Consider the following 26778-nt stretch of genomic DNA (forward strand, 5'->3'; position numbering starts at 1 on the left):
ATTACTAAAAGGCAGAATTAGAGGAACATGGGCATCTTAGAGGCTCCTGGGGTTCAGTGTGGTAAGTCATGGAAGGATTTGAAGATAAGAATGAGAATTTTGAAGTCATGATGTTTCACACATCTTTAGTTCTGTAACAAAAGGACTTAACAGGACTTTATGGAAGTTATGAAACAAGCAGCAAAGTTGTGAATGGCCTGAATTGCATAAGTGTTCAAATCTGGACTGTCAAATTTAGAAAATCTAAAGACATGATGAGCAGAGACTGACAAAGTTTAGCAACGTACCAAGCTGGAAATAGGTAGTCTTAGTGCAAATGTAGAGCCAGAATCTTGGTATTAAATGTCACACCAGGTTCATTCACAGATTTGCTCAATCACTGACTTTTCAGCGAATGGGATGGAGACTGAATATAACAACTGTAGTCTTCACAGTATTTAATTGGAGGTCATTTGTGCTCTTCCAGTACTAGATATTGGTCAGCAGTTGGATTTAGTACCAATGAAGCAGTCGAGACATGATAGTGACAGAGAGCTAAATATCTTTGCCATACATATGAAAATTAATGCAGTGCTCCTAAATGATGTCACCGAGCAGCAGTACATAGATTAAAAATAGGAAGCAATCAAGGATAGATTCTAGTGGGGCAACAAACATCCTAGAGTAGGAAGAGAAGTCATTGAAGTGGTTCTGCGGAGAAAGTTAGATCGGGAGGAATGGAATCACCATGTGAGAGCAGTCCACAGCTGGCAGGGTTGCATTCAATTGGTTTAAACCTTAACTATTTAGTCTTAACCAGAGAATTGATTGATCCTGGACAGTTCCTCGGGGTCATCAGATCTTTGTCCTCCTATTTCTTATCTATTTGCTATCTCTCAGTACCATTATCAGACGACACATATACGTTCTGCCAAGACCTACCTCTGCTGTACCATCATATCTCTTGACACTTCCCTCATTTCTAAACTTAAAATTCTTTTTAATATTCAATAATTAATGAGTAGAAATTTTTCCCCAATGAATAACAAGAAAAGCAAAGCTTATATCTTTCAGTTTTGGCCATAAGCTCCATTCCACATCCAGTGGTTCTCCCATTACTACTCCACAAGTTGCATCCTTAAAATACTCCAGTAGATTTGTTAAACACAATTTCCCTTTTAGATCCCTGCAATTTTACATGCTTACTCTATTTTGGCCATCTTGTCAAATGTTTTGTCTTCTTTGTGAATCCTAACCTGATCCCCAGGCCTCAAGTTTGCTGGTTTTTCTAGCAATTTTGTATGTCTTATAATTGGATCCAAGATTATACTAAATTTATTTTTTCAGACATGGTTGAACCATCTTTTTCCTTTCTAATTTTGCACCACATAGGAATGAATAATTATAATCATGCAAATGTTCTCTAACTACATTCTTGCATAGTGTGGAGGTAAGTTACCTACCATCTTGACTGATCATTGCTGGTCACTATGACACTATGGCTTTGTGTCTGTGTTAAAAGATAAGGCAAGACAGAAGTGCATTGAGCTTTAAGTTCTGGAAATGGTAGCAAGGTACCAAAAAGGAAATAAAATAAAACAAAGATCTGAGAATGTTGGAGATCTGAAACAAAAACAGAAATTGCTGAAGAACCCCTCCGATACCTTGCCCTACTTCCCCCTTTTCCACGATCCCAATCTGACCCATCATGCCAAAATCACTCACAATGTCCGTGCCCTCATTGCCTCCGGTGATGTCCCCTCCACTGCCTCCAGTCTCATAGTCCCCCTGCCCTGCACTGCCCAGTTCTACCTGCTTCCCAAGATGCACAAGCCCAACTACCCTGGCTGATCTATCATCTTGGCATGCTCCTGTCTCACCGAACTCATTTTGTCGTATCTTGACTCTATCCTCTCCCTCTTGATTCAGGCAGTTCCCACCTACATCTGTGACACCAAATACGCCCTCCATTTCTTCAGTAACTTTCAGTTCCCTGGCCCCCAGTACTTTATCTTCACTATGGACGTACAGTCCTTATGCACGTCCATAACCCACAAGGATGGCCTTTCGGCCCTCAGCTTTTTCCTCTCCAATAGACTGATCCAGTCCTCCTTCACCTCGCCGAATTGGCCCTCACCCTTAATAATTTTTCCTTTAACTCCTCCCATTTTCTCTAAACCATGGGGTGGCTATGGGCAATTGGATTGGCCTCTTTGTCATCTATGTCGAACATTCCGTCTTCAGTACCTATACAGACACTGCGCTCCAAATCTTACACTGTTACATTGATGTCTGCATCGGTGCAATGTCTTGCACTCAGGCTGAATTGGAGCAGTTCATCAACTTTGCCCACAACTTGCACCCCGCCCTCAAATTTACTTGGTCCAAGTTAGACACGTCTCTCCCTTTTCTTGACCTTTCCATTTCTGTCTCTGGCAACAGTCTCCAGACATATGTTTACTGTAAACCTACAGACTCTCTCAACTGTTTGAACTACACTTCCTTCCCCCCCACCATCATCTTGCAAGAATCCATCCCGTTCTCCCACTTGCTCCATCTCCGTCGCATCCACTTGGAAGAGGGGACATTCCACTCCCAAGCATTCTATATGTCCACCTATTTTGATCAATGTGCTCGCTCCCCCCTCACCCGTCATCCAGACAGCCCTCCAATGCACCACTTCCATTCCCCATTCCATTGCTCTAAACCCCCATTCTCCAAATGCAATAACGACGGAGTTCCTCTTGTCCTTATCTACCACTCCGCCAGTCTCCCTGTCCAATGCATCATCCTTAAACACTTCTGCCAACTTCAACTAGGTCCCGCCACCAAGAACATCTTACCTCCACCGTTCTCTGTCTTCTGCAAGGACTGTTCCACTCACCCCCTGAACCTGCAGGTACCTCCCCCTGCAACCGGAAAAGATGCAAATCAGCCAGTACACCACTCCCTCACCTCCATCCAGGCCCCCAAAGAGTCCTTCTGAGTGATACAAAGGTTCACCTGCCTCTCTTCCAACCTAGTTTACTGCATCAGGTGCTCCTGATTGTGGTCTTCTCGACAATGGGGAGACCAAACGTAAACTTAGAGTACAGTTTGCCGAGCATCTCAGCCGGACTGTGGGGGCCTACTGGAGCTCCCAGTCACTGTCCATTTTTAATTCCTCTTCCCACTCCCTTTCCTACATGATCATCCTCGGCCTCTTCCATTGTCACAAAGGACCAAACTGCAAATTGAAGGAGCAACATCTCATCTACCACCGAAGCAGCCTACAGCTCGGACGACTCAACATTGAGTTCTCCAATTTCAGATAACGTCCGTTCCCATCCCCCGACTTCTTTCCACTCCACCCGGACACCTCCTGGATTCAATCCTTGCATTGACCAACCAGATCGTACTGTCCACCTGTCTTCACCTATTCCCACTTCACTACCTGCCACACTTATATCTGCAGCTCCCCTTACACCCACCCCCAGTCCTGAAGAGGGGTTACACCCTGTGAAACGTTGACCTCTCCACCTCCTGATGCTGCCTGGTTTGCTGTTTTCTTCCAGCCTCCTCCTTGTCTGCCGAAGAAGCTCAAAAAGCCTGAGAAGACCAAGTTAATATTTCAAGTCCAGTCTGGTCTAAGTTTCTGCAGCAATTTCTGTTTTTGCTAAAAGGCAAAGCAGAACAGAGATGCTGTCCGTATTCAAATTGGTACACAGTGAATGAGCGCTGAGAGCAAACTAAGTGTCCCCCAAGATGCATCCTGCTCCAATCTATCACATGAGTCCCTGCTTGACAGCAGCATTGGAATGCAAAGTTTGCAAACACAAAATTAAAAGGCACCCTCTTTGTGTGTGAGCAAGAGCCTGTTTTTGGTTTGTGACTTTTGATTAGACTAGATTAGATTCCCTACAGTGTGGAAACAGGCCCTTCAGCCCAACAAGTTCACACCGATCCTCCGAAGAGTAACCCACCCAGACCCATTTCTCTCTCACTATTGCACCTAACACTATGGGCAATTTAGCGTGGCCAATCCACCTGACCTGCACATCTTTGGACTGTGGGAAGAAACCAGAGCAGCCGGAGGAAACCCACACAAACACGGGGCGAATGTGCAAACTCCACGCAGTCACCCGAGGCTAGAGTTGAACCTGGGACCCTGGTGCTCTGAGGCAGTGGATTTAGTTTTTTTTTAATGTTGTTGGTTCTTGGGAGAACCATTTAACAATCGCTAGATAAACCTGAGGAAACATGCCAGCTTCATTAAAGCTGACCATTGGGAAAATTGTTCTTATTTAATCCATATCTTTCTAGAGTGTTATGCCAACCAAGATAACCCTATGAGCTCTCTGCCAAAGCCAATTTAAAAGTTATTACTGCCAGACTTTGAGTAGTTTTTGTATGTTTTTATCTTTTATTTTACTTTATTGTCGTAAACAATGAGTTTACATTTTAATCATTTCTTTGTCAATGTAATCTACCTGAAGTTTTATTAGTAAACACTGCTTTTTCCTATATTTTGTTAGGCTAAAACAAATGCTGAATGACCTTCTCCATCAACAACATCAAGAGAAGAAGCCAGAAAACCAACGAGACAGTGGTGTGCCACCTCCATCTCCCAATAGTTTTGTCTTCCCTCCATATAGCTTTCCTTCACCACCTTTAAATCCATTAAGTATGTCTCGATTTCCAAATTGTCCTCCTTTTGTTCATGGTAAGTACTGCTACGTGTATGAATAGTTGTCTTTGTTTTCTCTAAATTCCAGATTTTATGATGCAACTAAGAGAGAGTGAACAACCATTTTATAAGTGACTTGTTAATACAAGTAAGATTTGTTTTTAAACACAGAATTTACTTCAAGCTGAGGTAAGTTTAATCTAAACAGAAGCCAAGCATTTCTGCATTGACTATTACAAATTGGACAGTCTGCATATGGGCAGGACTGGAACCAGTGTCCCAGGGGGTACTTTCACTAATGTTGTTGAGGAGGGTTTACACTAATGTGGTGGGGGATGGGAACCAAATGAGGAGGTTAGTGGACAGTAAGGAGGTAGTAACTAAGCCTGTTAAGGACCTAGTTAATGAAGTTAGTGTGACAAAGGGGAAGAGTACAAGACAATTTTCTGATTCAGTATGTGGATGTACCTACTAGATAAGGTGCAAAACTTGACCTACTCTTGGGAAATAAGGCAGGGCAGGTGACTGAGGTGTCAGTGGGGGAGCACTTTGGGGCCAGCGATAATAATTCTATTCGTTTAAAATAGTGATGGAAAAGGATAGACCAGATCTAAAAGTTGAAGTTCTAAATTGGAGAAAAGTCAATTTTGACAGTATTAGGCAAGAGCTTTCAAAAGCTGATTGGAGGCAGATGTTCGCAGGTAAAGGGACGGCTGGAAAATGGGAAGCCTTCAGAAATGAGATAACGAGAATCCAGAGAAATTATATTCCTGTCAGGGTGAAAGGGAAGGCTGGTAGGTATAGGGAATGCTGGATGACTAAAGAAATTGAGGGTTTGGTTAAGAAAAAGAAGGAAGCATATGTCAGGTATAGACAGGATAGATCAAATGAATCCTTAGAAGAGTATAAAGGAAGTAGGAGTATACCTAAGAGGGAAATCAGGAGGGCAAAAAGGGGACATGAGATAGCGTTGGCAATTAGAATTAAGGAGAATCCAAAGGGTTTTTACAAATATATTAAGGAGAAAAAGGTAACTAGGGAGAGAAGAGGGCCCCTCAAAGATCAGCAAGGCGGCCTTTGTGTGGAGCCACAGAAAATGGGGGGAAGTACTAAATGAATATTTTGCATCAGTATTTACTGTGGCAAAGGATATAGAAGATATAAACTGTAGGGAAGTAGATGGTGACACCTTGCAAAATGTCCAGATTACAGAGTAGGAAGTGTTGGATGGCTTCAAACGCCTAAAGGTGGATACATCCCCAGCACCTGATCAGGTGTACCTGAGAACTCTGTGGGAAGCTAGAAAAGTGATTGCTGGGCCTCTTGCTAAGATATTTGTATCATCAATAGTCACAGGTGAGGTGCCGGAAGAGTGGAGGTTGGCAAACATGGTGCCACTGTTTAAGAAGGGCGGTAAAGACAAGCCAGGGAACTACAGACCTGTGAGCCTGACCTCAGTGGTGGGCAAGTTGTTGGAGGGAATCCTGAGGGACAGGATGTACATGAATTTGGAAAGGCAAGGACTGATTAGGGATAGTCAACATGGCTTTGTGCGTGGGAAATCATGCCTCACAAACTTGATTGAGTTTTTTGAAGAAGTAACAAAGAAGATTGATGAGGACAGAGCAGTAGATGTGATCTATATGGACTTCAGTAAGGCGTTTGACAAGGTTCCCCATGGGAGACTGGTTAGCAAGGTTAGTTCTCATGGAGTAAAGGGAGAACTAGCCATTGTTGTGGTTCTGTTCGCCGAGCTGGGAATTTGTGTTGCAAACGTTTCATCCCCTGTCAGTGCTTGGGAGCCTCCTGTGAAGTGCTTCTGTGATGTTTCCTCTGGCATTTATAGTGGCTTGTCTCTGCCGCTTCCGGTTGTCAGTTCCAGCTGTCTGCTGCAGTGGCCGATATATTGAGTCCAGGTCGATGTGTTTGTTGATAGAATCTGCGGATGAATGCCATGCCTCTAGGAATTCCCTGGCTGTTCTCTGTTTGGCTTGCCCTATAATAGAAGTGTTGTCCCAGTTGAATTCACGTTGCTTGTCATCTGCGTGTCCTCTCCTTTTTGTCATTTACATAAATGATTTTGATGCGAGCATAAGAGGTACAGTTAGTAAGTTTGCAGATGACACTAAAATTGGAGGTGTAGTGGACAGCGAAGAGGGTTACCTCAGATTACAACAGGATCTGGACCAGATGGGCCAATGGGCTGAGAAGTGGCAGATGGAGTTTAATTCAGATAAATGTGAGGTGCTGCATTTTGGGAAAGCAAATCTTAGCAGGACATATATTCTTAATGGTAAGGTCCTAGGGAGTGTTGCTGAACAAGGAGACCTTGGAGTGCAGATTCATAGCTCCTTGAAAGTGGAGTCGCAGGTAGATAGGATAGTGAAGGCGGTGTTTGGTATGCTTTCCTTTACTGGTCAGAGTATTGAGTACAGGAGTTGGGAGGTCATTGGTTAAGCCACTGTTGGAATATTGCATGCAATTCTGGTCTCCTTCCTATTGGAAAGATGTTTTGAAACTTGAAAGGGTTCAGAAAAGATTTACAAGAATGTTGCCAGGATTGGAAGATTTGAGCTATAGGAAGAGGCTGAACAGGCTGGAGCTGTGTTCCCTGGAGTGTCGGAGCCTGAGGGGTGACCTTATAGAGGTTTACAAAATTATGAGGGGCATGGATAGGATAAATAGGGTCAGGGAATCCAGAACTAGAGGGCATAGGTTTAGGGTGAGGGGGGAAAGATATAAAAGGGACCTAAGGGGCAACTTTTTCACGCAGAGGGTGGTACGTGTATGGAATGAGCTGCCAGAGGATGTGGTGGAGGCTGTACAATTGCAACATTTAAGAGGCATTTGGATGGGTATATGAATAGGAAGGGTTTGGAGGGATATGGGCCAGGTGCTGGCAGGTGGGACTAGATTGAATTGGGATATCTGGTTGGTGTGGACAGGTTGGACCAAAGGGTCTGTTTCCATGATGTACATCTCTATGACTCTATGAGTAGGCAGGGAGCAGATGATGAATGCAAAAGGACAGGTGATCTGAGGTACATTTGTTTTAATGTGAAAAGTGTAGTATGTAAGGCAGCTGAAGTTAGAGCTTGGATTAGTACCTGGGAGTATGATGTTATTGCGATTACAAAAACTTGGTTGAGGGAAGGACATGATTGGCAACTAAATATCCCAGGATATAAATGCTTCTGGCAGGATAGAGATGGAGGTAAAAGTGGTGGAGATGTTGCATTACTGGTGAGAGAGGATGTCACAGCTGTGCTGAAGGAAGGCACTATGGAGAACTCGAGCAGTGAGGCAATATGGGCAGAGCTGTAGAATAGCAGTGGTGCAGTACCAATGTTGGGGCTGTACTACAGACCTCCCAACAGCGAACGTGAAATAGAGGTACAAATACATAGCTCTTGTTTGGGAATGAGCTTGGCCAGGTGGTTGAAGTTTCAAAGGGGATTACTTTTGGAATAGTGATCACAATTCTATAAGTTTTAGTATACTCATGGACAAAGACAAAGGAAGAGTGCTAAATTGGGGGAAGGCCATCTATAGCAAAATTAGGCAGGATCTGGGGAATGTGGATTGTGAGCAGTTGTTTGAGAGTAAATCAGCATTTGATATGTGGGAGGCTTTTAAAGAGAGGTTGATTAGAGTGCAGGACAGACATATCCCTGTGAAAGTGAGGGATAGAAAAGGTGAGGGAACCATGGATGACATGGTGAAATTGTGTGACTAGCTAAGAGAGAAAAGAAAACATTACAGTCTAAGCAACTGAAAACGGCCAAAGCTTTGGAAGAGTATCTGGTAAGTAGGACAAACTTGAAATGAGGAATCAAGAGGACGAAAAGGGTTCATGAAATATCTTTCGTAAATGGGGTTAAGGAAAAATTCCAAAGTCTTTTATTCAGATATAAGGAGCAAGAGGGTAACTAGAGAAAAGGTAGGCCCACTCGAGGACAAAGGAAGAAAGTTATGTGCGGAGTCAGAGAAAATGGGTGAGATTCCTAATGAGTACATTGTGTCGGTATTCACTTAGGAGAGGGACATGATGGATTTTGATGTTTAGGGATAGATGTTTGATTATTCTAGGTCAAGTCGGCATAAGGAGGGAGGAAGTGTTAGGTATTCTAAAAGGCATTAAGGTGGACAAGTTCTCAGGTGCAGATGAAATCCATCTCAGTTTCCTGAGGGAAGCGAGAGAGGAAATAACTAGGGCCTTAACACATATCTTTGCAGCATACTTGAACATGGCTTAGGTTCTGGAGAACTGGACAATTGCTAATGTTGTCCCCTTGTTAAAGAAGGGTAGCAAGGATAATCCAGGTAATTGTAGACCAGTGAGCCTGACATCAGTGGTAGGGAAGTTGCTGGAGAAGATACTGAGGGCTAGGATCTACTTACATTCGAAGAAAATGGGCTTGTCAGTGATAGGCAGCCTGGTTTTGTGCAGGGATGTTCATGTCTTAACTTAATAGAATACTTTGAGGAAGTGACAAAGTTGATTGATGAGGGAAGGACTGTAGATGTCATATACATGGGCTTCAGTAAGGCATTTGATAAGGTTCCCCATGGTAGACTGATAGAGAAAGTGAAGTCGCGTGGAATCCAGGGTGTACTGGCTAAATGGATAAAGAATTGGCTGAGCAGCAGGAGACGGAGAATAGTAGTGGAAGGGAGTTTCTCAAAATGGAGAACTGTGACTATTGGTGTTCCATAGGGATCCATGTTGGGGCCACTGTTATTTATGATATATATATAAATGAACTGGAGGAAGGTATAGTGGTCTGATTAGCAAGTTTGCAGATGGTGCTAAGATTGTTGTTGGAGTAGCAGATAGTGAACAGGATTGTCGGAGAATGCAGCAGAGTATAGATAGGTTAGAGAGTTGGGCAGAAAAATGGTTGGTGGACCTGATTGAGGTCTAGAAAATCATGAGTGGTCTAGACAGGGTGGATAGCAAGAAGCTTTTTCCTGGAGTGGGGAACTCAATTACTAGGAGTCACGAGTTCAAGGCAAGAGAGAAAAGGTTTAAGGGAGATATGCAAGGAAAGGTCTTTACGCAGAGGGTGGTGGGTGGCTGGAACATGTTGCCAACAGAGGTTGTAGAGGCAGGCATGATAGCGTCATTTAAGATGTATGTAGACAGATACATATATGGGCAGGGAGCAGAGGAATACAGATCCTTAGAAAATAGGCAACACGTTTAGATCTAGGATCTGGATCAGTGCAGGCTTGAAGGGCTGAAGGGCCTGTTCCTGTGGTTTAATTTTCTTTGTTGTTTGTGCTTTGAATATAGGAAGCAAACATTTTGGGATATTAATATTATGCAACACCAGCAGTTCTTTAAAGAAAAATTGACGGTTTGGACAATTGTGTGGGGACTTTGGACTAAAATGAGTGATATTTAAATAGAGTTTTAAAAGGCTATTTTGAGGGAATAAAAAATGTTAATTTATCTTTCCTCTTAGTTTTCTTTATGAAACTGTAACTTGGTGATTGTGGGTATAAGTGGTATACAATCTCAAGCTACTTGATGTGCCGCCAACAGTTAAGTTAACCTGTGAGTCTGTGCAAGTGGTGATGTTGGGAAGCTCAAGGATTTTAGAAGGTTGGACCAATAAACATGATTCCCTATGTTGCAGGTTTTCCTGCAACTGGGACTTATAAATAAGTTGCTGCAGTAGCAGATTCCCTGGCAGTCCAGCATTTTCAGTAACACAGTTTGTGTTGTCAACTTCTGAAGATTTAACCCCATGCATAATATAGGAAGACTTACTGAAACGGCTGGGGTTTCAAAACCCACAAATAAGCCTATGTTAGTTGCAGGCCACTTTTCTCAACCCAGGTTGCAATGTAAAAGGTCCTTTAAATCAGAGCATCTCCACAGTGTGGAAGCAGGCCATTTGGCCACTCAAATCCCCAGCGACACTCCAAAGAACATCCCACCCAGACTCACAGGCCTATCCGATCCCTGTAACACTCCGTTTCCCATGGCTAATCCGCCTAGCCTACACATCCCTGGACACTGTGGGCCAGTTTAACATGGTCAATCCACTTAACCTGCACACCTTTGGAATGTGGGAGGAAACCAAAGTACCCAGTGGAAACGCATGCAGACACGAGGAGAATGTGCAAACTTCACACAAACACTTGCCTGAGGGTGGAATTGAAACTGGGACTTTGGGTGTTTCTATTCTTAATGCATTAGTGTGAACAAATGGATCAAATAGGTAACATAAAAGTCAGTTTATTTGCTTTGAATAACAATGAAACTTTTCATTGTTGCATCTATTTTGATGTGCATCAGCTTAGTTCTTTTAATATTGCAGCTATTTTCTTTAGCTGTTATATGCCTTCCCTTGCATATTTAGAGGTTGTTACAAATTCTGTTCTGGTGCTGTTGAAAATTACACTCAATAAACTAGAAAGAAAAAGGGTTTCCAGTACTTTAGCTTGTGAAGGCTAAGTTTGCAAGCTGTTAACCACTTGCTTTCTGCCAAGATGATTAGCAACCTGATCACCTAAAATTGTCTCAAGGATGCTGAGTGCATTTCGTCAGTTATAAGTTTAGTTACTCAGTGTAGTGTTGCGGGGGAATCTGATTCAAGTTTTGTGCCCTTCATTGTGTCACTGAATGCCTAATGCTATGATTAGAGGCTGTAGTTTCACCTTCTGCTTAGAAGAAAATGCAAAGTAAAAAGTGCACCATTTAAGTTCATTATATGATTCCTAGCTTTCTCCTATTTTACCAGTGGCTTATGTATTTGTTTGTGCAATAGTTCAAAACATTGTTGACTGTTTGAGATATTTTGGCCTTTGAAGTCCAGTGTTAAGATGCCAATATTTTCATTTTATGCATAATTCAAACATTTGTTTCTATTATTCAGTCTTTCATAATTAGCATTATCTTGTGTTGTTAACAGTCCATTTTACAATCTCTTCAGTGAAGCAGCATTTTCTGGTGTGGAGTGAACACGTTGTTTCTTGACCTTCTGCTCTCCCAGCTGTCGTAACCAAATTGTGACGATACAGTTGTATCATGTTTGGATTGTTATACCACTGTGGCAGTTACATCCGTGAAGGCGTTTTATCAAGTTCAGTTCACTTCAAAAATCTAACACTTTGCATTGTAGTTGTCAGTTTATTTATAATCTAAATGATGAGTTGAATCTTGGAACTTGCCTAGCGATTAACAGCTCTTGTAATTCTACTATTTATTCAAATGCAACACAGTTCAGTTATTGATAATCAGTTTATATTTTCTCCAATACAGGTTTTAACCTTAACTCAGTATTTCCTCCTGGGTTTAGTGATCTGTCCCAAAATGTCAGCGTCCAGAGCAATGAACAACAACCAGTTGTAAGTGAGCACAGCATTTCTGGAAAAACAGAGTATTTGGCCTTCCCAAAGCCATTTGAAAGTAATTCTCCAAAATACAGAGAGAACAAGTGGTATGTACCAAACTTAAACTTTGCGTAGGTCTTACTGCTTTCACTTCGTACAGTGGTTTTGTTTCCCTTATTTCTGAGATGATCAGTTTCAAACTAGGAATTTTAAATCAGCATATTAACAATTTATTATTAAAGTATATTTTGAGAAAACTTGAGATTCTTGCTGTGTACCTATGTTTGCTGTAAAAATTGTGAACAGCAAGACATTACTTTAATCTTCTGGTATTTTTCAAGGGTCTGGGACCTATAATTTTGATTGCTCAAACATCGACCTGAAAAATGAACACAGATGGGAAGGTCGGGTCAAATTCCTCCTGAATCATTTTTAAAATAATTAATGATCTAACCCGATGAAGATTCATATGGTGGCATATGAATTAAAAGGTCACCAAAACCATGAGCCTTGAGAGAAAATCTTCAGTCAATCATGTCAAACCTTCTAACTGTCCATTAGTATGTAGCATCAAACTTGTATTTACACTTCTTCAATGTCATCACATGATCTATGGTGCTTCATTGGAACTTTCCAAAGAAAGCCAAGACAATTGGCCATGTACTTGCTAAAATGCTGAAACAGAATGTTTATTTAAGGTCACTGTCAGGGGATATTAAGAAAGCTTGTGACATTGGATAGTTACATTTCCTCCCTGTGAGCAATAGTTGCCAATGTTTTGATTAAATTACCAAACTAGTCAACATGAGTTCCTAAAGAAGGCTGAATATACAAAGTAATTACACTGTACTGGAGAAACCCAGCAGATCAGGCAGCATCAGTACAGAGAAACTGAGTTAATGTTTCCAGTCTAGTTTGACTCTTCGGAACTGGAAGGAACTGCAAAATGCTGTGTTTTTTTTTAATACTGTAGACAAAGGGAGAAGAGGAGCAAGTTAAATGGGTTGTTCAGGTGTCTAGAGCAATAGACTAAGGCAGTGATCATGCTGGTAAAGGTTCTGTGAACTCGATGAAAATTTTAGCTATGAAAAAGAAAAAAAAGAAGCACTTTGCTGAGAGTGAAACCAACAAGACACAAAGAAGACACAGCCAGAGAAGGGTGCAGAATGTAAGAACAATGAAATATAGAGGCTGTACTTGAAGTTTTGTGACTCGTGGAAAGATTGTGGCTTTTTACATTACTCAATTTCCCTGATGAGTGTTCTCCATAGATTATAACTTGAGGGAATGTTCCACCCATCTCTCCAATTAAAGTCATAGAGATGTACAGCACAGAAACAGACCCTTCAGTCCAACTCGTCCATGCCAACCAGATATCCCAACCCAATATAGTCCCACCTGCCAGCACCTGGCCCATATCCCTCCAAACCCTTCCTATTCATATACCCATCCAGATACCTATTAAATATTGCAATTGTACCAACCTCCACCGCTTCCTCCAGCAGCTTATTCCATACACGGACCACCCTCTGCGTGAAAAAGTTGCCCCTTAGGTCCCTTTTATATCTTTCCCCTCTCACCCTAAACCTCTGTTCTGTAGTTCTGAACTCCCCCACCCCAGGAAAGATTTTGTCTATTTATCCTATCCATGCCCCTCATAATTTTGTAAACCTCTTAGAAAGGCCACCCCTCAGCCTCCGACGCTTCAGGGAAGACAACCCCAGTCTGTTCAACCTCTCCTCATAGCTCAAATCCTCCAACCCTGGCAACATCCTTGTAAATCTTTTGTGAACCCTTTCAAGTTTCACACCATCCTTTTGATGGGAAGGAGACCAGAATTGCATGCAATATTCCAATAGTGGCCTAACCAGTGTCCTGTACAGCTGAACATGACGTCCCAACTTCTGTACTCAATACTCTGACCATAAAAGAAAGCATACCAAATGCCGCCTTCACTATCCTATCTACCTGCGACTCCACTTTCAAGGAGCTATGAACTGCACTCCAAGGTCTTTTTGTTCAGCAACACTCCCTAGGACCTTACCATGAAGTGTATAAGTCCTGCTAAGGTTTGCTTTCTCAAAATGCAGCACCTCGCATTTATCTGAATTAAACTCCATCTGCCACATCTTAGCCCATTGGCCCATCTGATCAAGATCCTGTTGTAATCTGAATCTAATCCAGTCCCATTTGCCAGCACTTGACCCATAGTCTTCCAAACCCTTCCTCTTCAAGTACCTATCCAGATGCCTTTTAAATTCTGTAATTGTACCAGCTTCCACCACTTCCTTTTGCAGCTCATTCCATACATGCATCACCCTCTGGGTCAAAAAGTTCCCCTTTAGGTCACTTTTAAATTTTTCCCCTCTCACCTAAACCTATGCCCTCTATTTCTGGACTCCCCCACTCCAAGGAAAAGACCTTGTCTATTTCTCTATCCATGCCCCTCATGATTTTATAAACCTCTCTCATGTCACCCCTCAGCTCCTACACTCCAGGGAAAAGCACCTCAGCCTGTTCAGCCTCTTCCTGTTTTTCAAATCCTCCAACTCTGGCAACATCTTTGTAAATCTTTTCTGAGCCCTTTCAAGTTTCACAACATCCTTCCAATTGGAGGGAGACAAGAATTGCCTGCAATATTCCAAACGTGGCCTAACCAATGTCCTATATAGCTGCAACATGACCTCCCAACTTCTATACTCAGTGCTATGACCATTAAAAGCAAACATACTGAACGCCTTCTTCACTAGCCTATCTACCTGAGACTTTACTTTCAAGGCGCAATGAACCTGCACTCCAAGGTCTCTTTGTTCATTAAGTGTATACATCCTGCTGAGAGTTGCCTTTCCAAAATGCAGCACCTCACATTTATCTAAATTAAACTCCATCTGCCAGTCAGCCCATTGTTTGCAGTTTTTGATTACCTCCCCTACCTCTATTTTCAATAGAGTAATTATCTTTGCTCATGGACTTAATGCCTTTTTGATACCTTCTTGATGTTCCCAATAGCAATAATATCTGGATAGTCTGGCAGAGTCCAGGTGAGATCCAGTTGTCATTCGTATATTGCCCACGAGCACATTGGCCTTCATAGAACATTGTAGCACAGGAATGGGCTCTTCAGCCCATGATGTTGTGCCGAACATGATGTCAATCTAATCCTTTCTGCTAGCCCTTAGTCCATATCCCTCCATTCCTTGCATATTCATGTGCTTATCTAAAAGTATCTTAAACTCTCCTATCATATCTACCTCTACCACTACTCTGGCAGGGCATTCCAGACCCTACCACTCTTGGTGTAAAGAAAACTTGGCCCTCACCTCTCTTTTGACTTTCCCCTTCTCATCTTAAATGCATGTCCTCTAGTATTAGACATTTCAACTCTGGGGGGAGAAAGATTCTGACAGTCAACTCTAACTCTGCATCTCATAATTTTATAGATTTCTCTCGTCTCCCCTCAGCCTCTAATGCTCCAGAAAACCAACCCAAGTTGTACTGACCTTTTCTTATAGCTCATAACCTCTAATCCCAACAGCTTCCTGATAAACATCTTGTGCATCCTCTCCAAAACCTTCACATCCTTGCCATAATATGGCAACCAAAATTGAATGCAATTCTCATTGTGGCTGAACCAAAATCTTATACAGCTGCACCATGGTATCCTGACTTTAGTGCTTAGTTCCCCAACCAATAAAGACAAGCACGCTATATGCAATGCTGTTCAGTGTCCTGCCATTGATTATATATTTTTCCTTAACATGTGATCTCCCCAAGTGCAGCATTTCAACTTACATGGATTAAACTCCATTTGCCATTTCTCTGCCCATATCTGCAACTGATCTACAACCTTCTACACTATCCATAAGTCCCTGATCTCTGTATCACCTGCAAACTTAGTAACCCACAGTTTCATCCAAGTCACTCATATATAATATATATGTAGTGTGTGTGTATTTATGATGTAACATAGCACAGGATCCTGTGCCTTTCAGAGTTCTGCCTTAGAATACGAGAGCTTATGGCTAAGTCTCAGTTCTTGCTAGGGTCAGACAGGTTGCTGAATTGTAAATCCCAGGCCTGTATGACAAACCCAGCTGGGATGATTGGCTGGGAGATCAATATATATCAATACATACATATATCACAAACAGTAGAGATCCCAGTACAGATTCCTGTGGAACATCACGAGTCACAGACCTCCAGTCAGAAAAACACCCTTTCACTAGTACCCTCTACCTTTTATGGCCAAGCCAATTCTGAATTCAAGTGACCAAGTCACCATGGATCCCATGCATCTTAATCTTCTGGTTCAGCCTACCATGAGGGACTTTATCGTCGACAATATCCACTGCTGTACCCTCTTCCATCATCTTCGGCACCACCTCAAAAAAAATTCAATCAAGCTAGAATATCCTGACCTTCTCCGCCCCACCCAAAGCCATTCTGACTGTCCCTAATTAGGCCATGCTTTTCCAATTGCACGTAAGTCCAATCCTTAAGAATTCTCTCCAGTAGCTTCCCCAACACCATGTGAGACTCCGCAGTCTATAGTTTCCTGGATTATCCCTATTTCACTATTTGAGCAGAGGAACAGCATTAGCTATTTGCCAGTCCTCCAGGACATCTCCACTAGCTAATGAGGATACAAAGATCTTGATCAAGGCCCCAGCAATTTCCTGTTGCCTCTCTGTGACCTGGGCTAGGTACTATCAGGCCCTGGGGCTTAATAAAGTTAATGCTCTTCAAAAGACCCAACATCACTTCTTTCTTGATTTAATATTACCATGATCCACACTAATCTCACTAACCTCCATATCCTTCTCCTAAGTAAATACCAGTGCAAAATACTCATTTAAGATCTTGCACACAACCTCTCACTCCAAGCACAAGTTCCCTCCTTTGTCCTCGATTGGTCTGACCTTCTCCCTAATTATCCTCTTGGTTTTTATGTTGGTATAATTCATAGCTCCTTCTTGCTCTCCTAATTCCCTGCTTAAGTTCTTTTCTGCTTTTTTTTATATTCCTCACAGACCCTGTCTGACTTTAGCTTCCTAAGCTTTACATATGGTTCTTTTTCCCTTTTTGGTTAAATTCACAGTCTCACCTGTTATCCAAGGGTCCCTTAGCTTATCATCCTTGTCCTTCCTCCGTACTGGAACATGCCAGTCCTGAACTCTCATCAACAGATCTTTAACAAAACCCACATATCAAATGGGGACTTGCCTGATAACAGTCCCTCCCAATTAACATTCCCTAATATTAATGTAATTTGCCCTCCCCCAATTTAGTATCTCCCTGAAAGATCCTGACTTATCCTCATTCATAGCTATTTTAAAACTTAAGGAGTTGTGATAACTGTTTCCAAAATGCTCTCCCACTGAAAGTCAGTCACCTGGTCAGGCTCATTAACCAAGACAAAGTCCAGTATGGCTCCTCCTCTAGTTGGACAATGCACATATTGTTTCAAGAAACCCTCTTGGATCCACTTAACAAATTCTGCCCTGTCTCAGCCTCTTGCTCCTAAGGGCTCCCAGTCAATATTGGGGAAGTTAAAATCACCTACTAAGGCAACCCTGTACTTATTGCATTTGTCCATAATATGCCTACATATTTGTTCCTCAGTGTCTTGGTGACTGCTGAGCGGTCTTGTAGTATAATCCTATCAGAGTGATTGCATCCATAGTACTTTAACCATATTGCCTCTATGGTTGAGCCCTCCAGTATGTCCTGTCTCAGTGCAGATGTGACAACTGTGGACATGTAAGGTTTAAACAAATCAGCGTTGAAATGGAACTGTACATCAGCCACTCCAAGGGAAGGATGTTCAGTTTTGTTCCCTTGTGGACGTTTCTGAATTATTTGGGTGTTTGACAGTTGTATTCATTGTGCTCATTTAGTTTAAAGCAGCAGTTTATTTCCAGGTATATTTTGAATTGAATTTAAATTCTTAGACGGTTCTGGTATGGTTTGAACTCATTTTCTATTAATAATGGAATGCTTTTGTTCCAAGTTATTATTTGGAATGAGTAAGTTTTGATTGTTTATTGTCAACATCCAAATTTGACTATGGCAAATGATGCCTGTGTGAGGTTCATCGTGGCAACAAAGCATGATTCTTCTGGAGGACCGTCATCTCTCCAGAAGTGATTCTGCTTCAGTACATTCCTGGATTATGTGTGATTTGAACAAGAAATACCACACATCCTATAAATCTGTTTTTGTGTTACTACACACTTAAAGAAGCCATAATTTATTTGGTGGGAGCTGAGGTTTGATTGGTGGATGTTGATTCAGCAGTTGGCTAGTTGTTTACTTTTATCGCAAATAACCTTATTGAATATTAGTAAACCCACTGTTTTAAAAGATGTGGTTTTTATAGTTAGAGTTAATGTTTTCGGTTCAGTGACCCATCTTCAATTCTAAAGAAGGGTCACTGGACCCAAAATGTGAACTCTGATTTCTCTCCATAGATGCTGCCAGATCTACTGAGTTTTTTCCCAGCAATTTTTGGTTTTCTTTCTGATTTTTAGTATTTGTGCGTTTTGTTTTGGTTTTAATAGTTCATATATATTAAAAAGCTCAACATGGAATAAAATTCCAGTCGATGTTTCAAAATTCCTTGACTGTGTTTGCACTTTGTTCTACCTCAGTTGTGAAACTTGTCTTGGTGTTGTTTTTACCTCGTTGTTTTAAACCAGTATAATGTTTCATCATGGATTAGTGGTGCTGGAAGAGCACAGCAGTTCAGGCAGCATCCAACGAGCAGCGAAATCAACGTTTCGGGCAAAAGCCCTTCATCAGGAATAAAGGCAGTGAGCCTGAAGCTCTAGCTTATCTCTCCATGCTTCAGGCTCACTGCCTTTATTCCTGATGAAGGGTTTTTGCCCGAAACGTTGATTTCGCTGCTCGTTGGATGCTGCCTGAACTGCTGTGCTCTTCCAGCACCACTAATCCAGTATTTGGTTTTCAGCATCTGCAGTCATTGTTTTTACAATGTTTCATCATGTTAACCTTCTCAAATTATTACAATTTGTGAAGGTTGGCCGAGCTAGCAACACCTACACCCAATGAATAACTATATTATATACATAAATGCATGTGCAAGGTATACTGATACAGCTATCTTTTTTATATAAAGGATCCACAAACAGGCTAAAGATGAGGCAGAGCAAAGTGAATTAATATGGTTGCATGATACAAGAGATGAATTTGGGGAATCGCCAAGACAAATGCAACCACATACATCTCTTACACAGATGAAAATGAACAAACCAAAGCAGCAAGTTCAATACAAAAAAAGGAAGAATTTTGAAGAATCATCCCTCGAAAGTTTTAGTAGTATGCCAGATCCAGTTGATCCTACTACTGTAACAAAAACGTTTAAATCTAGGAAAGCCTGTGCACAGGCTAGCCTTGCTTCCAAGGATAAAACTCCAAAGGGAAAATGTAAAAAGACTTACTTGCACCAGAAAAACCAGCAAGAAATTGCTGCAGGTATGACTTGAGCTACTGCCCATTTGATGAGTACCTTAATTATTAATGATAACAGTTTGTCAGTTGCAGATTCAATGATAGTGTATGATTTCATTTGAAAAATAAATCACAAATTAATAAGAAAATTACTTTTGGAAAGTTGGAACTTCTACTATATTAGAACAACAGACCTAAGATGGATGACCGTGTTTGTCTTCTCCTTTCTGTGGAGCTTGGTTTAAACTAAGTTTCTTTTATCAATGCTTGTACATTTTCACTTTTTCAGAACAGACTAGTTTGTGTGTACCTGATTACTGCTTTTCAATTTCTAAAACTGCCCTGCCCTTAATACAGTGATAGAATTTTAGACCAACATAAGGTCGGTCAAACCCCTACTATTCGGATAAATTTTAAACAACTTACAATGGAGTTTCAACTTTTCTATAGTTGAAAGTAACATGCCACTGTAGAAGCATCTTGTTTGCAAGTGTTAATTATTTGCTGCAGGGAGAAAGCTGGTCTAATATTAACAAATTGATTGATTTATATTTGTTTTACTTCCTAATGTGAAGTTTAAATTTATGTGAGCACTAATTGGATGAATTTGGTGATCCCATAATTTAGGAATGAAATTACTTTCAAAGACTTTGCTTCTGCATTTGATCTGCTGTTTTTTGCTCAATCAGTGGCAATCCCAAAGGTCACTTCTGGTTTAAAAAAAAACTCATCTTTGATTTGAAATGTAAGTTCTGTTCCTCTTTGCAGAGATACTGCCAGATCTGCTGGGTATTCCCAGCACTTTATTTTCACTCCCAAAGCTTTCTTTATGGATTTATTGGGGCCAGGTGTACAATCTTTTACTGTGCCTTTCCAGCAATGGATGTCCGCAAGTTTGCAAATTTACTTTTGGTTGACATCAGCTGCACAAGACAAAAGCATTGAGAACCAATGCCACTCTTTCCACACACAACTGACATAAAAGTAGCTGCTAATATCTTTTATCATAGATTCCAAACCCTCTTCTCTGAAGTGTGGATTTAGTTCATCCTTCTGTACAAAGTTTACGTGGTATTCTATCTGACTCTGAAATGAAAATTGCTATACTATAATACATAGCAATTGTTCTCATCATTGTAACGTGATGAAAAACATGTAATGGCAAAAACTGGCATCAGGCTGCCACTGCACCAACTAATTTTGCACTAATATTTTGCAATATGTCGTACAGTTTTTGAACATCAGTTTAATTGAATGTTTTTATTATGATAAATGATATTGATAGCAATATTAAATGTTTTGCAGTCAAAATTCCTGCCATACTTAAAAGATGTTATTGTAGGAACCTGATAGTCCAGTAACATCAACTAGAAAAGATTTAGAGTCATAGTCATAGAGATGTGCAGCATGGAAACAGATCCTTCGGTCCAGCTCGTCCATGCTGACCAGATATCCTAATCTAATCTAGTCCTATTTGCCAGCACTTGGCCCATATCCCTCTAAACCCTTCCTATTCGTATGACCATCCAGATGCCTTTTAAATGCTGAACCAGCATTTAAATTGAACCAGCCTCCACCACTTCTTCTGGCAGCTCATTCCATACATGCACCAACTTCTGTGTGAAAAGGTTGCCCTTTTGGTCCCTTTTCTATCTTTCTCCTCTCACCCTAAACCTATGCCTTCTAATTCTGGATATCCCCACCCCAGGGAAAAGACCTTGTCTACTTATCCTATCCATTCCCCTCATGATTTTATAAACCTCTGTAAGGTCACCCCACAGCCTCTGATGTTACAGGGAAAACAGTCCCAGCCTATTTAGCCTCTCCCCATAGCTCAAAGCCTCTAACCCTGGCAACATCCTTGTAAATCTTCTTTGAACCCTTACAAGTTTCACAGATCCTTCCAATAGGAAGGAGACCAGAATTGGACACAATATTCCAAAAGTGGCCTAACCAATGTCCTGTACAGCCGCATCATAACCTCCCAACTCCTATACTCAATGCTCTGACCAATAAAGGGAAGCATACCGAACACCGCCTTCTCTATCCTCTCTACCTGGGACTCTACTTTCAAGGAGCTGTGAACCTGCATTCCAAGTTCTCTTTATTCAGTAACACTCCCCAGGACCTTAACGTTAAGAGTATTCTCTGATTTGCTTTTACAAAATGCAGCACCACACATTTATCTAAATTAAACTCCATCTCAGATAATTCAAACTTTTCCATATAAATTTTAAAATGGTTGTTTAATTATCCCTAATTCTACTTAAATATCGTAGTACAAAACGTTAGAAAATACTTATGCATGTGATTGACCTTTTCTACATTTGCTACTAAGTTCAAGCACTTTTTTGTAGGTTTTGAATCTGCAAGTAATGCTAGTGCTAGTGAAGGTTGTCAAGGAAAAGTCTGCCACTCCACACAAACAGAAGAATTTTTGAAACCTCGAACTTGCAGCACAACCAAAGATGAATTAGAGGAAAAATCCAAACGAAAAAATTCAAGCGACCTCTCTTCTGGTATGTTAATATGATCATTGATATTAGTTCATATTTTATCAGAAAGTGAAAATCAAATAAAATTTACTAAATAAACAGGGTGTATTCAATCTTGTAAGCGTTCTCCATTTCAAGAATTTGATCTTTGGAAGGTGTTGTGAGTTATTCACTGCCTGATGTCATAGGTTAAGACTGTCATGTCTTATTTGTAATTTAGTTATTGCATGTTCATGGCTTAGGTTGACTAAACAATCCCAATAAAGATACTATATTTTGTTAAAGAGAAGTATTTAGACTTAGAATACTTACAGCGTGGAAACAGGCCCTTCGGCCCAGCAAGTCCACACTGACCCTCCGAAGAGCAACCCACCCAGACCCATTCTTCACCTAACCCTACGGGCAATTTAGCATAGCTAATTCACCTAACCTGCACATTTTTGGATGTGGGAGGAAACTGGAGCACCCGGAGGAAACCCACGCAGACACGGGGAGAATGTGCAAACTCTGAATTTAATTGTGCATTCCAACATGGAATTTGTAGCTTATTGCTTGTTCCTGTTAATGTCATCAGTTATTTCAAGTTTTGTTATTTTGACAAATTTAAACTTTACTAAATTGTTATATATTCAAAATTAGATTTAATCTGTGCATTGTGTTAAAGAAGACTGTTCAATTATTTTTCTTAAGCTGTTCTATTTTTTCTGTGTTATGCTGACATAAGTGTTCACTTCCCAGTGAATGTTTCTCAACATATTATGAATATCTCTAAAAGCCATTATTAAGCTCAGAAGTGATTTTGTTTCTGAAGTATTATTTTTTCAAAAGACCTTCATTTAATTTTACGCTTGCACTTTTTAAACTTGTTTAACTTTGCACATGAAATCTTTTTCCTACAATACGAATTGTAGTGCGGTATACAGTGTTCAGTATGAACTACTACCTGTTTCTGTCCCCCTTTCCTACAGAATATGCTAAGGAAGCTTTGTTGGAATCTAACAGAAACGCATGCAGTGAAGCACCAGGTAAAGTACCGATATTACTTTTAAGCAAAGAACTGACAGAAATTGTTGCTTCTGGGCTGTGCTGTTATTTTTTTGTTTTTCCTTAGCACTTTCTAGTTAGACTATTTAATGAAGTAACATCCAGTTGAATAAAACTAGTTTTTTTTCTGCAATTCAATTCTAAATAATTTTCAAAACTCAGTCTGATTAAAATGGTGTACTAATTTTGCTCAAGATGTTTAAACGAACAAACAAAGTTAACCTTAAAATGAAAAGTTGACTGTAATATTTATTCTTGAAGTCATAAAAAGTCAACAAAGCCAGCCTGTGCAGCCTTTGCCCAATTATCTTTGGAAATTGCTGAGCTGCCATGTCATGAAGATCATCCCAGTGTTGTCAAGTGGGACATTCTTGGATTTTTGACTCAATGAAATTTAAGGAACTGTTATATAGTAGCCACATTTGATATTTGGCTAAATACGCATTCTCTGTAACTTCAAAGTACTGGAGCAAAGAACACTATTCAAGTTACCTCCAAGCCACACATCATCCTGACTCTGAACTATATTGCTAATATTTCAATGTCACTGTTTCAAAATCCTGGAACTCCTTAACAGCATTTTGAGTGTATCCAAACACAAAGGATTACAAGGTGTTCAAGCAGGTAACACACTGCAACTTTCTGAAGGGCATTTAGACATTGTCAGTGCATGCTGCCGTAACCGGCAATGCTCTCATCCCATCAATAAGTAAAAGCTTGAATTGATAATATATGTTTCATAACATTTTACAAACAGCGTGATCAAATAAAATTTGATACCAAACCATTGGAGCACTGGCACAAGCACTTCATTAAAGAGTTGAATTATAAGAAGTACCTTAAAGAAAAGCAGAGATTTGGAGAATTTAGGTAGCTGCTAATGACTGCTAGTAGAGCAATTAAAATGCTGCTTAAAAGGCCAGAATTGGAGTTAGCTATTGTGTGGTAATTTAAATGCGTTCATCTGTATGTGACCTATGTGGAAATATTGAATTATTGTGTGGCCATACAGCTGATATACTTAAAGGGCATGTTGTTGTAAGTTTATATCCGTGTAAGAATGGTGCAACTTGGAGGAGATTATGTTCCTGGGCCTCTTTAGTTGTTTATCTGGGTATTGGAGATCATGCATTTGGAAGGGTAAAATGGAGCATAAACTTTGTTTTAATCTGAAGTAATTCATTGGTCAGAGCTATTGAAATATGAAATCTAATTAAAGATGAAAAATATTGCTCACCTTTAATATTTCTAAATTTGAATGAACAGTTAATTAGTCTGGAAAATTATGATCAGTATTTCATGATCAGCTTTTAAATATTTTTTAAAAATAAACTGGATGCTGGTGATATGAAACAAAAGTAGAAATTGCTGACAAAACTCAGCAGCTTTGGCAGCATCTGAACAAAGAACAATACAGGAGAAAGTGAGGACTGCAGATGCTGGAGATTAGAGTTGAAAAGTGTGCTGCAGAAAAGCACAACTGGTCAGGCAGTATCTAAGGAGCAGGAGAATTGATGTTACGGGAATAAACCTTTCATCAGGAATGTCATCAAGAACAGTAAAGCACAAGCACGGACTCTGGCCCTCCAAGCCTGCGCAACACATTTTGTCCTTCCATGCTGAAGCTGTCCTCTCTGAGGGGAACTGTGTTCCTGTATTCCCTTCATATTCATGTATTCATCCAGGTGTTTTTAGATTGGATTAGATTCCCTACAGAATGGAACCGGGCCTTTCAGCCTAACAAGTCCACACCGACCCACTGAAGAGTAACCCACCCAGACCCATTTCCCTCTGACTAATACACCTGACGCTATGGGCAATTTAGCATGCCAGTTCACCTGATCTGTACATCTTTGGATTGCTGCTTTTAAGTCTGCTTCCACCATCACCTTTGGCAGCTTGGGAAAAAGCCTCATACTTTCCACTTTATCCATGTCATTCATAATTTTATAAACTTCTATCAGGTCACCCCTCAACCGCTCCTGCATTCCAATGAAAAAAAATTCCAGTCTATCCAATCTTTCTTCCTAGCTAAAATCCCCCATCCCAGGCAACCTCCCTGAGAAACCTTTTCTGTACCCTCTCCAAAGCATCCACACCCTTCTGATAGTGTGACCAGAACTGTCTGCAATATCCTAAAACTATATAAAACTGCAGCATAACTTGTCTATCCTTATACTCAGTGCCCCTTCCAATTAAGGCAAGTATGCCATAGGCCGTTTTTACAACCTTACCTACCTGCACTGTCACTTTCAGTGATCTCTGAACCTGTACACCCAGATCCCTCTGCATAACCATACTCCTTCGGGTTCTGCCATTCACTGCATAATTTCGACCTGTACTTGACCTTCCAAAATGTATCACCTCACATATGTTCAGATTAAACTCCACCAGGCATTTTTCTGCTTATGCCCCCAACGATCTATATCCTGCTGTATCCTCTGACAATCCTCCTCACTATCTACAACTCCACCTGTCTTTGTATAATCTGCAAACTTACTAATTAGATCCAGCTACATTTTCTTCCAACTCATTTATGTAGACCTTATGTAGATCAGCAGAGGTCCTAGACTGATCTGTGTGGAACAATCTTGTCACAAGCCTCCATTCCGAAAAGCATCCTTCCACTGCTCCCCTCCGTCTTCTATGATTAAGCAGTTCTGTATCCATCTTGCCAGCTCACCTCTGATACTATGTGACTTCATCTTTTGTACCACTCTGCCATGAGGGACCTTGTCAAATGAAGTCCATGTGGACCACATCAGCCGCTTTTACTTTATCAATCATCATCATCTCCTCAAAAAACTTAATTAAGTTAGTGAAGCATGGCCTTCCCTGCACAAAACTCTGCTGTTTATCAGTAATAAGTCAATTTGCTCCTAAATGTGTACAGATAGTTTCCCTGAGAACCTTTTCCAATAATTTCCCTGCTATTGACATGAGGCCCACAGGCCTGTAATTTCCAGCATTGTCCCTGCTACCCTTCTTGAGCAATGAGGCAACATTGGTTATTCTCCAGTCCTCTGGGACCTCACCTGTGGCCAGAGAGGATACAGAGATGTCTGTCAATGCTCTAGCAACTTGTTCTCTTGCCTCCCTCAATATTTTGTGCTAGATCCTATCAGGATCTGGGAACTTATATACCTTAATACTTTCTAAGCCTCACAACACCTCTTCCTTTTTAATAGCAATTTGGCTTAGAAATTTGACGCTCCCTTCCCTGGGATCATTCTTCACCAATTCCTTCTCTTTGGTGAATGCTGGCTCAAAGTATTTGTTTAGGACCTCAGCTACCTCGCCTGGCTCCACACACAGATTCCCTCCTTTGTCCTTGCATGGGCCAACCCTTACCATAGCTGCCCTCTTGCTTTTTATGCATGTAAGAAAAGCCTTGGGATTCTCCTTAATCCTGTTTGCTAATGACTTTTCATGACCCCTTTTTGATTTGTTGTTTTGATTTCTTTCCTACTTTCCTTATACACTTCAAGGGCTTCATCAGTTCCCATCCTCCTCAACCTTAAATATGCTTCCCTTTTCTTTTTGACCAAAGTCATAACATCCCTGATCATCCAAGATTCACGTAACTTGCCATACCTATACTCCATTTTAGCAGGAATGTGCTGCTCCTGAACTCTGAACAATTCCCATTTGAAATACTCCCACATGTCCGATGTGGACTTACCCTCAAGCAACATTCTCCGATTCCTGCCTAATATTATTATAGTTTGCTTTCCCCCAATTTAACACTTTCACCCAATTTAACACTTTCACCTGAGGACT

General features: G+C 40.9%; 1 protein-coding gene across 6 annotated transcripts in view; it reads left to right on the forward strand.

Annotated features, from left to right (window-relative positions):
• Nucleotides 1-26778, forward strand: part of pcm1 (pericentriolar material 1) — a 154374-nt gene that overhangs the window by 85702 nt on the left and 41894 nt on the right. For all 6 annotated transcript variants that reach the window (XM_072570300.1, XM_072570309.1, XM_072570318.1 and 3 more), the window contains 5 exons: nucleotides 4494-4681; nucleotides 11919-12096; nucleotides 19128-19483; nucleotides 21817-21978; nucleotides 22923-22979. In XM_072570300.1, coding sequence (XP_072426401.1) covers nucleotides 4494-4681; nucleotides 11919-12096; nucleotides 19128-19483; nucleotides 21817-21978; nucleotides 22923-22979 — 941 coding nt within the window. The remainder of the gene's footprint in view (nucleotides 1-4493; nucleotides 4682-11918; nucleotides 12097-19127; nucleotides 19484-21816; nucleotides 21979-22922; nucleotides 22980-26778) is intronic.

The sequence above is a fragment of the Chiloscyllium punctatum genome, chromosome 1 (assembly GCF_047496795.1).
Source record: "Chiloscyllium punctatum isolate Juve2018m chromosome 1, sChiPun1.3, whole genome shotgun sequence".
Taxonomy (NCBI): Eukaryota; Metazoa; Chordata; class Chondrichthyes; order Orectolobiformes; family Hemiscylliidae; genus Chiloscyllium; species Chiloscyllium punctatum.